The sequence below is a fragment of the Hippichthys cyanospilos genome, chromosome 8 (assembly GCF_059441005.1).
Source record: "Hippichthys cyanospilos isolate Australia breed blue-spotted pipefish chromosome 8, RoL_Hcya_1.0, whole genome shotgun sequence".
Lineage (NCBI taxonomy): Eukaryota > Metazoa > Chordata > Actinopteri > Syngnathiformes > Syngnathidae > Hippichthys > Hippichthys cyanospilos.
In genome coordinates this window covers 2,705,995-2,718,181 of record NC_142376.1, presented here as the reverse complement: position 1 = coordinate 2,718,181, position 12,187 = coordinate 2,705,995, and the positions used below count along the sequence as shown (strand labels likewise).

The 12,187-nt window shown below is 38.0% G+C and overlaps 1 protein-coding gene across 2 annotated transcripts in view; it reads left to right on the top strand.

The window, feature by feature from the left end:
- grid1a (glutamate receptor, ionotropic, delta 1a) overlaps positions 1–12,187 on the top strand; it is a 275,198-nt gene that overhangs the window by 246,798 nt on the left and 16,213 nt on the right. For both annotated transcript variants that reach the window (XM_088421868.1, XM_088421869.1), the window contains exons 10-12: positions 1,802–1,999; positions 3,703–4,039; positions 8,655–8,793. In XM_088421868.1, the coding sequence (XP_088277994.1) occupies positions 1,802–1,999; positions 3,703–4,039; positions 8,655–8,793 (674 nt within the window). The remainder of the gene's footprint in view (positions 1–1,801; positions 2,000–3,702; positions 4,040–8,654; positions 8,794–12,187) is intronic.

The window sequence follows — 12,187 nt, the reverse complement described above, 5'->3', positions numbered from 1 at the left end:
AAGTTCAGCTCGGCGCTGTCGACTCCATCACGCCATTGGCCCCGCTTCTCTCTTTTTTTTTTTTACTTCTTTAATTCCTTCCTGACGCTTCATAAAGACGGACAACAAGCCGCGACAAAAAAAAAAATAAGAAGAATAAAAGCTTCGTTTTCACATTGATGAACCCCAGCGTTGCCATGGCGCCGTGCGCCACGGGTCAACAGTAGCAGACGAGGCCGTTTTATCAACTTAGAGGCTCTTCAAATTTCTTCTGATGACAGAACGTGTCTTCATCTCCGCCGGCAAGTTTGCAGCGCGTCGCCATGAATGATTAAAGCGGCTCTAATGAACTTTTTTGTCTGCCCGTGTGGTCTTAACTCGCTAGGGTTCACCTCAAGAGTAAAGAGTAATTGACTTTCAGGCCAGTCAAGTCAATACAAAAGAATAGAGACCAGCACAATTTTTTAAAGCGGACAAAGACGGGGACAGAAGTAGCAGCTATCGAATGGATTTGAATATAGCGTCTAATGAACTCTTTCACATTCAAAAACGTTTTTTTTAAGGGTCCAGAAACTCAAAACCACGTAGCTATTTATTTCTATTTTTTCATTTGTATGTTTCGGGGTTGAGGAGGGTCGAACATAAGCTTAGGTAATTTATTTACATTTTTTTAATTCTTAGATAATTATAATTTTCTTAAAAACTGCAGCAAATTCCCCACCTAGAAAGATTGGTGAATTTAAAAAAAAAAATAACTACCTCGTTTGGTGTAAGAAACAAAGGTGACGGCAAAATCACAGTAGAGATTTTTGCCTTCTAAAACAGCAGATTTGACAAAGAATAGTTGAAAAGTGATCAGTAGGAACGGCAACAGTTAATGAAGTCATTTGTATAGAAACTTATTCAAAAGTAATGCTGCTAGCCGCAAATATTGGATTCACCGCTAATCACTGGCAAAAGGTTCCGTATGATAAAATATTAGCATAAAGTATTTTGAAGCATCCTGATTTATCGTTACTGTAATCCCAAAACAGGGCAGTTTATGTTTAATATTTTTCCGTGAACAAATATGTATTTATCGTGATTTCTTTGCGGGCAAATATTTATTAATAATGAAGTTGTTTTCTTTTTGATAACCGATTTCTTCTATGATCCAAAAGAGGACGCTAAATTTGAGTTAGGTTGATATTTTTTTTATTTTTTTTGTGGACAAACACAAATGAAGTTTGAAATGTTCTAAAGTTTAATTAATTATACACTGATGGCATGTTATGAGCCTTTTTTTTTTTTTACCCAAACATGCCTTGCACTACACTGAAAAAAAGGTTGAGAAACACTGCAATAATATATAATATACAGTTTTTTTTTTTTTTCAGTTTTAGACTAACCTGTAACCTGTATAAACGCTGTAATAAAATGTAGAAAACAGTCATTGAAAGTTGATTTATATATTATTTTTTATTTGGTTAATGTTAAAAAGGATCGGGATTTAGGTATACTTATACCAAATTTTTAGATAATGATCTCATGTATAGTCGGCACTGTGGGGGGCGCAAAAAGTTTTCTCTCTCTAGACAGAATTTAAGAAGTCAATAGAAGAGTTTGGACTGAACGATTCTGAAAAATAATCATTTTTGTACACCCGGCTCAATTGATGGAATCTGGATTCTCAAGCAAACTTGGTGACGCAGCATTTAGCTGTTACGCCGCATGCCGGTCAAATTTCGCACGTATCGGTAGCCTAAAATTGCTGCGTTACGCTAAATTGTCCGAAGTCTCCAAGAGTTCTCATATTGACCTTGTAAAAAAATGGTGTCAACAGGAAGAGCCTTTCGTGATGGTGGCAGAAAACATCCTGGGCCAGCCCATGAGATACAAAGGCTTCTCCGTCGACGTCCTGGACGCCCTGGCCAAGATCCTGGGCTTTAAGTATGACATGTACCAGGTCGGAGATGGCAAGTACGGCTCGGCGCTCCCTAACGGCTCCTGGAACGGAATGATGGGAGAGCTCATTGGCAAGGTCAGTGCGGTTTTTGCGGCCCGGTCGACCGGTGTCCGCATTTGAATCCAAAACATTTCTCTGGCAGCCAGGCCGGATTTTCTTGTTTTTAAAGAGCGAGGGAGAGCAATTATCCAGTTTGCCATAATGGAAGCAAAGAAAAAAAAAAAAAAACACTGGCACCGAAAGCTCTTATCAAGAAATCAGTCAGTCGGCTTCATACCAGGAAATAGAAATAGAAGGACAATGATTTCAGAACATGACTGTGAATCATAATATTCATTTAGCTTTACCCTTAATGGAGTTACAGGCTCTTCTGATGCAAAACAAGTCCCCGTATTTTTTTTTTCCTTCCTCATACGTTCAATCTTTTATTTTTCGTTGACACGGAAGGCTGCATGGAACATTTCTACTTCATAGCAGTCCTGGCCTAATTAGGACCGCTGGCTGGCTTTCACTCAATTGATATTAGAGGCCGGTTGAATACAAAATTCTATTCCCGTAAAAGTAGGGTCCAGATACTATGAATTACCCAATATATATATATATATATATATATATATATATATATATATATATATATATATATATATATATATATATATATATATATATATATATATATAATATATTAGGGTTATATATATATATATATATATATATATATATATATATATATATATATATATATATATATATATATATATATATATATATATATATATATAAACGCATTTAAACTTTTGGCACATTTATCTTTCAATGATAACTTTTGGCTGCTGGGAAATGAACGTCAAGACCTTAAGGAGGCCGTTTGTCATGATAATATCATTATGATTCAATTGAATGTTCAACTTATTTTTTTAATCAAATAGCAACCAAAAACCATAATACATTTTTTTGTTGATTTAAAAACATTTTCTGGATTTATTTCATAAAATCCCCCTTGCTTTTACAAAAACTAGCGGGTTTTTTTTTTTGCGCATGTTGTCGCCATATGAATTGCTTCATAATTGGAGCATAAATACCTTATCACGTTTTCCAACAGGGTGTTTATAAAACTTGTAATTGTAAAAAATAACTTTATAACTGAAATGCAAAGGTAAAAATCAAACAGTCTACATGGCAATTACCGTATTTTCCGCACTATGAAGCACATCGGATTATAAGGCGCACCCTCAATTAATGACACATTCTAAAAACTCTTTTCATATATAAGGCGCACTGGATTATAAGGCGCACCCTCAATTAATGACATATTTTAACCTTTTTCAATCACAATATAGTAATACTCAAAGTAATAAGAATAATAACTCCAATAATAACTCTAAACTCTCAATAGCATAATAACTCAGACAATATGATCAACCTTGTTCAACTGTAAACACATAAAATAAACAGGTAAAGCTTACGTTATCACGACATTCCCCATTTACGAATCCCAATCTCAATATTGATCCATATATAAGGCGCACCTGATTATAAGGCGCACCATCAGCTTTAAAAAAAAAAAAAGGTCTTTTAGGTGCGCCTTACAGTGCAGAAAATGCGGTAAGGTACTTTATTTTTTTCACCCCCCCCCCCCAAAAAAATGACAACAAATAAACCGCTGTTTATGCACCGTATAAGGCGCACCGAATTCCAAACTCAAATCGAAGGTTTTGGGTGCGCCTTATCGTGTAAAACGACGGCAGTAGCAGCAATCTGGCTTGCTTGTCAATCAGAGAGCGGACCTGGCGTTGTCGGCCATCACCATCACCCCCGAGCGTGAGCGCGTGGTGGACTTCAGCAAGCGCTACCTGGACTACTCGGTGGGCATCCTGATGCGCAAGTCTGAAGAAAAGATCAACATCTTCTCCCTGCTGGCGCCGTTCGACCTTGCCGTGTGGGCCTGCATCGCCGCCGCCATCCCGGTGGTGGGCGTCATGATCTTCCTGCTCAGGCGCATCCAGGCCGTGCGTTGCCACAACAACGCGGGCGGACACCCGCAGCCCGCCCCCTCGCCCTCCACCTCGCTGCAGAGCGCCATCTGGATCGTCTACGGAGCTTTTGTCCAACAAGGTGAGTCAACAAGTCGTTCCTTTAGGGTCGGATTTTGACATAGTGTTGCTTTAAAGCAGCGCTTCTCAAATAGTGGGGCGGGCCCCTCTGGGGGGGGCGCGAGGTGATGCCAGGGGGGTGGATGATCCCAGGAAAAAGGCTTTGTTTTTGTCATGTGGAATGTAATTGCAATAAAGTAATCATTTTCATCATTTTCTTTTAGTTTCAGGCACTTTGGTGCACTTGCTTTTTTTTCCGTTTTAGACTAAGCTGTAACCCGTATAAACACGATAAAAATAACAGTATTTGAAAGTTGATTTAGCGTTATTCTGTCATTAATGTTAAAAAGGATACATGTGTAGGTATACTTCATCAATTTTCATCAATATTAATCTTATTTCTAGTCAATGCATCGACTGGGGGGGGACAAAAAGTTTTCTCTTTTCTAGGGGGGGCCTGGCAAAATATAGTTGAGAAACACTACTTTAAAAAGACACTGTGTAAGATTTAAAGCGTTTTAAAGTTTTGAAGTTTTAAAATTGAATCTAATATAATATAATATAATATCGCAATATAGCCAAACTTAATAACGTGTCTGCAGGTCCCAGCGTTGTCTTATTTGTGGAAACTGAGTCAGAATAGCTCTTTGAATGTTAAAGTTCCTGGTCGGCAAAGCGCACTACAATGCAGTATCAACAGCGGCCAGAGGCGGCGCCAAAAAACAGACAAACAAGGCACAAATCCGTTACCGTCAAAGGACAAACTAAATCAGTTCTAAAACAACACGAATTATTTCACGGACAGTCAGTCAGTCCACGGAGCCCGCTTTGAGAACCACAGTTATATATCACCACCAAAGTAGGTGATCCGCCATTAAAAGTTTGCAATGACAAGTACTATTATCCCCGTGACAAGCCAAGACGGGATTTTGAAGCAAAATGTTGACATATTTGATGAAAGCCGGTCGGAAACACTTTATGTGATTAAACAGAGCGGAAAAGGTGAGTAATGAACAAATCAATTAGAATACATGCGTTTAAGAGCCGCCCGCTGACTGAGCCATCCGTCATTGAAACAAGTGCAGAGCCTTGCAATTTTTTTTTTTTTATCCCCCCCCCCTCTAAATGTGTCCTCGTCAAGGACGCCGGCCCATCTTTCGCAGCTGGTCCGCATCCAGCTCCGTCCGATTTGGGCAAACTACCATTCTTACAAGTGAGCAACATCCATCATGGAGGATGGCGAGAGGCACACGCCCGCCAGCCGAGCCCAAAACGAGATGATTTGGGATTTTTTTTTTTTTTCTTTTTGACTTCCAGTCAGCGCTGCCAGTTTTAGTTTTTGTCAAGCAGACGGTTTTGTCTCCGGGAAGACGGCGGTCGCTTTGATAAGGAGGCGAGCGCTGATGCGTTGGGGCTTCGTTAGAGAGCGTGAACTCGGCTAAAGCTTCGGCCGTCATTTCGGGATGATATGTCGACATTTTGCGCCGCCAACCTGTCTCCAAAATATTCCCTTGTCTTTTGAAGGCAGACAGAGGGTTTTTTTTTTAATTAGAATATTTTTCAGGTGTCGGAATAACACGCTTTTGTCAAAATAGCCCAAAGTTATGGGGTGGGAAACCTATGGCTTGCGGGCCACTCGCGGTCCGGGTCGTTGGTCAATCCGGCCCAGTGAGCATTCTCGGGTATATTTGTCCTAACATGGGTTAGTTCAACTCATTTCATATATTCGTTTATCTAAATATGAATGAGATCATGACCGTATTTTCAATGTATACGGATGTGTTGACTTTGAATGCATTTATTTTACATTACAATAGTTTTGTGGGTAAATAATCAAGCGGGTCCAATTGCTGTTTTTGTTGCTAAAAGAAACATATTTGAAAATATTAGTTGTATATTTGCTATGCAAGTACTTTTCACTTTTTTATACAATGATTTAATTAAAACAGGGTGTATTTTTTTTTTATAAAAATTCAAATTCAAAAAGCCTCTGTTTATTGGATTTTTACCATTTCATTTAATACAGGAACTGAAACAATTTCTATTGTTCTTAAATTTACCTTATGTACAGAACCTATATATTAAAACATGTATTATAAAGTAGCAATGTTCAATATTATTTTTTTCAGACCAATAACAGTACACAAGTACCTATACCACTAGTATTTTTCCCACAAATTACCCCCCCCAAAAAAAACAATGACAGATCATTCTAAAGCAAGACCTACTTCAAATCTTTAATTTCGAGTTTATGATAGTTATACTGTTCGCAAGTACCAGAATCTTAAGATAAGGCCAGAAAGGTTAAGATAAGGCCAGTTATTAGCCTGATACCAATACTTTGTAATAGTAAATTGCCTGTTTTTTTTTAATGATTAAAATTTAACCCTTTCTTACGATTAAATATTTTACATAATTGGTACACACATTTCAGCGCTAAATTGGAAATAAAAAAAATCCAATAACATGCTCAAAGCTAAAGGCGTCCAAACTATGGCCTGGGGTCCATTTGCGGTCCGCCATCCACATTTTTGCCGTCGTCGTCTTATGATAAAAATACATTTTTTTTTCTTCAAATAACTAGGCTAGTAAGTGCTTAAATTAAGACGGGTACTCCCCACGCTTCGCTTTTGGACGTAGTATTTTATTATACGCGACACTGTGTATATGAGACATATATTCACTGAGCAGCCATTTTGCTTTTTCTTTTTAACCGCTTGCTGTTGACTGAAAACGACATCACAAAGCCTCAGATCGCCGTTTGCGTCACGGGTGCTCCCCACGCTTCGCTTTTGGACGTAATATTTTATTATACGCGACTCTGTGTGTATGAGACGTACAGACACTTCACCGAAGCATATTAATTTCACACTTGATGCATGGGCGGCCACTCCCAACTGTTTGTTTATAAACAATAAAAAGTCAACGCAAAAGTCATATTTCCCCTATAAGAGAACGCTCTTAAATCAAAGCGAGCGGCAAGTGGAAACAGCCAAATAGGTTTTTGCGCCCGATGACAAAGTTTTATACGAAGTTTATTTGGAAGAAGAAGACGGAGCGCCGCACTAGATCCACTTGACTTTCACGATGCACATTTCACATTCGATGACCTTTAAAGATCACTCAAAGCCGCGTATAATAAAAGTGACGGATGCCCCGACGCCGCGCGTCTGACAAGGCGTTCAACTTCCGTCCCGAGGCCGCAGCTGCGTCGGCGGTGACACACTCCCGCCAAATGCGCTCTCATCACATCATTTTGCACCGGCGCCAGCTTCCTCGTGACATTTCTGCCGCCGCGCGTTTTTTTTTTTCCCCCTTGAAAAAAAAAAAAAAAACTAAAATTTATCCTGACATTTCCCTCGTTCACTTCATAAGCCCTTTTTGATTTCATAGCGAGCGAGCGAGCGAGCGGCGGAGTCAGAAATGAAATGCGCAAAACTAATGTGATGAACTGGTCTTCCTCAAAAACCTCAAAAGACATGAAAGGAAGAAAGTTGGATGCATCAAGACGACTATTAATGAAGACTCTGGTCTTTGGAACAAACTTTGAGGTGGAGGTTTGAATGCAGTTTGAATGCAAGTTTTTTCAACTTATTTCTTGACCACGCCGGCGACTTTTTCCTACATTGAAGAGTGGGAATGCCATAACTCACATCCGGGAACATCCAAATTAAAGCGAGGATTTTGTAGGTGCATGTGAATTTTATAAAGTCGTTACAAAAAAAAAAAAACTCAGAAACTTCTGAAAAACTCTGTTAAGTCAGGTTTTTTTTTTTTTTTTTTAACTTCTTATTAACATTGCAGCCAAATGTAGAGGAACTTGTGACTGACATGAAGATGTACCTTTGTATATATTTGTTTTAAAAAGTTACTTTATGGCTCATTAGGATTTTTTTTTGGTTGAAAAAAAAATACAAATATAGTCAATCAGTTACAAGCTTCATAGAACATAGTTGTTGAAAAATGTGATTGTTTTTTTGTAATATATATATATATATATATATATATATATATATATATATATATATATATATATATATATATATATATAAAATATATTTTATTAAGCTTGTATATATATATATATATATATATATATATTAATTTATTATATTTAATATATTTTAATACATTTAATATATTTTATTGATAACAAGCATTTTAAAATACAAAAATATTCATATTGATAAAAATCCAATTGATTAAAAATAAAAAAACAGATCCAAAAACCAAAAAACTACAAAAAAATGTATCAAACACCCCCTAAAACTATTTAAAACTAACTGAATTAAAAAAACTTTGTTGACCAAATAATTCCCAACATGATATTGTTCATATTATTTATATTATTTAAATTTAAATAACTGATTAATCTATATATATATATATATATATATATATATATATATATATATATATATATATATATACAGTATTCCTTAAGTGCTTTTAACTTCACAATGGAGGAGAAAAATCAGCAAAAAAAGCATTTTTTTTTTGAGTGGATGTTTCTTTTTATCTTTGTCTTGTATCCGCTTCAAAAAAATGGAATGAAAACCGGCGTCTTTTAAAGGAGTCAATCGGTTGGGGTTTAACGGCGCGATACGATGACGCCGTGCACTTGTGTCCACACGCAGGCGGCGACTCCATCTTGGGCTCGGTGGCCCTGCGCATCGTGATGGGCAGCTGGTGGCTCTTCACCCTCATCGTTTGCTCGTCCTACACAGCCAACCTTGCCGCCTACCTCACCGTGTCCCGCATGGACAACGCCATACGGTAAGACGCCATGTTGACAAGCGTCTTTGCTGCATAAGATGCGCCGCTTGATGAGAACCGTCTTGTAGACGTACAAAATCATCATCTCGTTTATTAGCGCTCACGTAACATGACACGTGTTCATCGGTTTTGTAAAACAGCAGCGGGAGGTCCGCGGTTGCCATAGCAACGATAGCAACAGTTTATGAGCCTCAGTACAAGGCAGTGAAGAATCACAGTGATTCTGAAGCTGTTTCTTTCAAGTAGGAAATCCAAAAAATGATCAACAAAAAGTGTCATACCTGTTCTAAAAAAGAAATAATTATCATAAGTATTTGTCCACGGAAAAATAGTCATCTTAGATGTGTAAATCTTTAACATGACAGGTAACGAGAGGCGGCACATGACAAGTTGGGTGCAACCATTCTAGTATGCGGTTGAATCTTCCTTTATACAATAATGAAATTCAATAGCCTTCTTAACATATTTTTTTAATAAACTTTCATTTTCCTGAAACAATTATTTCAATAATTATTTTTCAAGGATTTTTGATCATTTGTTCATTTTATTTATTTCAAATCTTGCGTATCCCCTGAAGTTTCTTCAAGTACCCCCAGGGGTACTAGGGTTAGGGTTAGGGAGAAAATCAGAAGCATTTGTCATGCAAACGTGTGGGAAACACTGCCCCCTGGTGGTAGGATGACTGTTTGATTTGACATGTCGCGTCGCTTAAACGTCAATTAATTGTAGACAGATAGATGCTTTTACATATGCATAATTTTTCGTATTAATCCTCCAATAAGACGAGCCGTGTCGAACTGAAAACAAGTAAAATGCTTCACTCGAAAAAAGACCCGTCTAATCTCTAAATAACATTGACAAAAGTCATTCCAAATGACTGTTTTGTTTGTGTTATTTAATTGAAAAGACAAGTGGAATAGTGAATTTCCCCGGCGGAGGAATAAAATATCTATCTACAGAATTTATCCATCTAAATATGGTAAACCGTGAAATTAGAAAAACATCACAGCGGGACGCCACAAAGTGAGCGTCAATGAAAAAAAAAAAAACAGCGCTGTTTTTTTCTTTGTTTAAAAGCATTTGTGTGCTTGTGTTTGTGTCGTCTTCAATATTTATACGCCGCCGCCAACTTGCTGCAAATCACGATCGTAGAAGCGCATGGAGGATGATAACAATATACAGAGGGAAAAAAAAAAAAAAAATGCTGTCTTGTCAAAGCGTTCTTTCCACTGCTTTCAAAAGTAACTGCTTTATAAATCATGTAGCCGGCGTGGGATTATTTGTGGAGAACACGCAGTAATCTTTGTAAACATAAAACAATCCTGGGAAGGTATTACATGTTATTTGTTTGGGAGAGGATTCAAGGGCGCCAAAGAGCCGCGAGAAGAGGAAGGCTGATGGGAAGAGGAGGGGGGAAAAAAAAAAAAATCAATATGACAGCCTCAGCGCACAGAATTGGGAATAAAAGAGTGCTGAATTTGGTAGCAGCTGTCATTTTGCAAAGGACGAAACTCGCGAACCCTTCAAGTAAACGTGTTCAAGCAAATGCGTTTGCTAATTTTACCGTTATTATATATCATTTAATTAAATTATGAGTCTAAGTATTTTGGCACATCGGGAGACTGGATTGTAGGAGAGAAATGAGGCGTTAACCCTTTGGTGTCTGGGGTTTTTTCACTCGCCTTACCTGATTAGCGCCCAACTTGGGCTGACGTCGAAAGGGTCCTGACATCGTCAAATATAAATAGAGATTTATTTTCAAGGCCTCGGAATGTTCAGTGGCATTCAACCCAGCCATACTGTTTTTTTTTTGTTTTTTATTTATTTATTCTTATATTTTATTTATTTTTTTATGTAAATTGTTCAAATTTGAATATAGCAAAAGTAACTATGCTGTTTATTTATATATTTATAATTTATTATCTCATAATTAGAGTATTATGACTTTTGAAGACTTTTGCATTATGCGAGTTTAGGCTAAGCCAATCATCATTAAAAGGCTTGCAAATGTCATAAGTTGGCCACTAGCGCCACCTGGTTTGGGGGTGTCAATACAAAAATGTCTATTGCGCCCCAGTCGCGAGTTGCCATTGAAAGGATTAATGCAAAAATTGGAGAAATTCCATGAGAAAACATCGAGTTTTCAATATGTCCAAAATAAATAATATTCCCAATTTTGAATGGCAGTAAATGAGCCTGACATGGGCCAAATTGTGTACCTTTGGACCTCCCGTTTCCAAGCATTTAGAAGCGACTGCAGCGTGGCATGTTGAAAGTCGTCATGTTTTGAATATCCATGCAATATTTTAGCCTCCGCAAAAAGCGGTGCTTATTGCTAGTGATTAGCGACTATTCAAGCGTTAGCAGTGAGCAGCACTTGATGTTAGCTTCGTTGAACGCCATTGGCTTTCAAGAGCCTCTGAATGAGAAAAGAGCGTGTGTATATATTCTAATATAATGTCAAACGCAGTTTAATGCAAATGTCTCGGCGTTCCCGTTCCTACTGATCACTTTTTAACAAAGCAGGCTTACTTATGTCATTTCAGGCAGCAAAAAACACCATTGTGGTTTTGACCTCACTTCCTTCCATAAACTCAACGAGATGTAATATTTGTGAGATATTTCTCATAAAATCTTCCCTAGGATAATCACATCCAAAAATATTGACTATCTGCAGGTCTGTGCGATGATTAAACGTTCCTTCCTTGAAACCTGATCCGCGATGCGCGATGAGCCTGCGCCGGCCTTCCCCTCCTGGAGGACGCGTGCAACGCGAAGGCTACAAAGTTGAATTTGAACTTTGCGCAACGCAGTCGAGCTCATTTTCCAAACTTTTCCCAGCCAAGTAAGACTAATGAAGCGCAAGCTTCTCTGTATCCTATTTAGTAAACACACCTCATACCTCGCAGGAGCGATCGATAACCGCCCAAATATTCTCTCTTCTCTGCTCTAGAAATGATGCCCATCGCTTACTTGTCCTACTTTTAAAAGTCCAAACGAGGAAAAAAAAAAAAAAGTGACAGCGGACATAAAAAGCATCATATTTTAGCGGGCGGACTTAACAAGGTGCAGTTTGCGACCCTTCGTGTAGTTCCATTGGAAAACAGTAAAGCTCCTTTATGATTCTACAAGTAGTCAATTCCTTATCTCCCCCAAGGGAGCGTCCTACTGCCAAAAAGCGCACAGGAGGGAAGTAAATGCCGGATAAAATGCTCAACATATTGCACTTATAGTCATATTTGTCCATAAATTCTGTAATTTAGCAAGTAATCTACTTTTCACCGTCTGAACTGGTTCCAGTGTATCAGGTGTTTTAGCCAATATCCCCCGAGAAGAAAGAATTATGGGATACTTTACACACCCCATTGCTGCCCCGCTGAAATTAGACATTTTG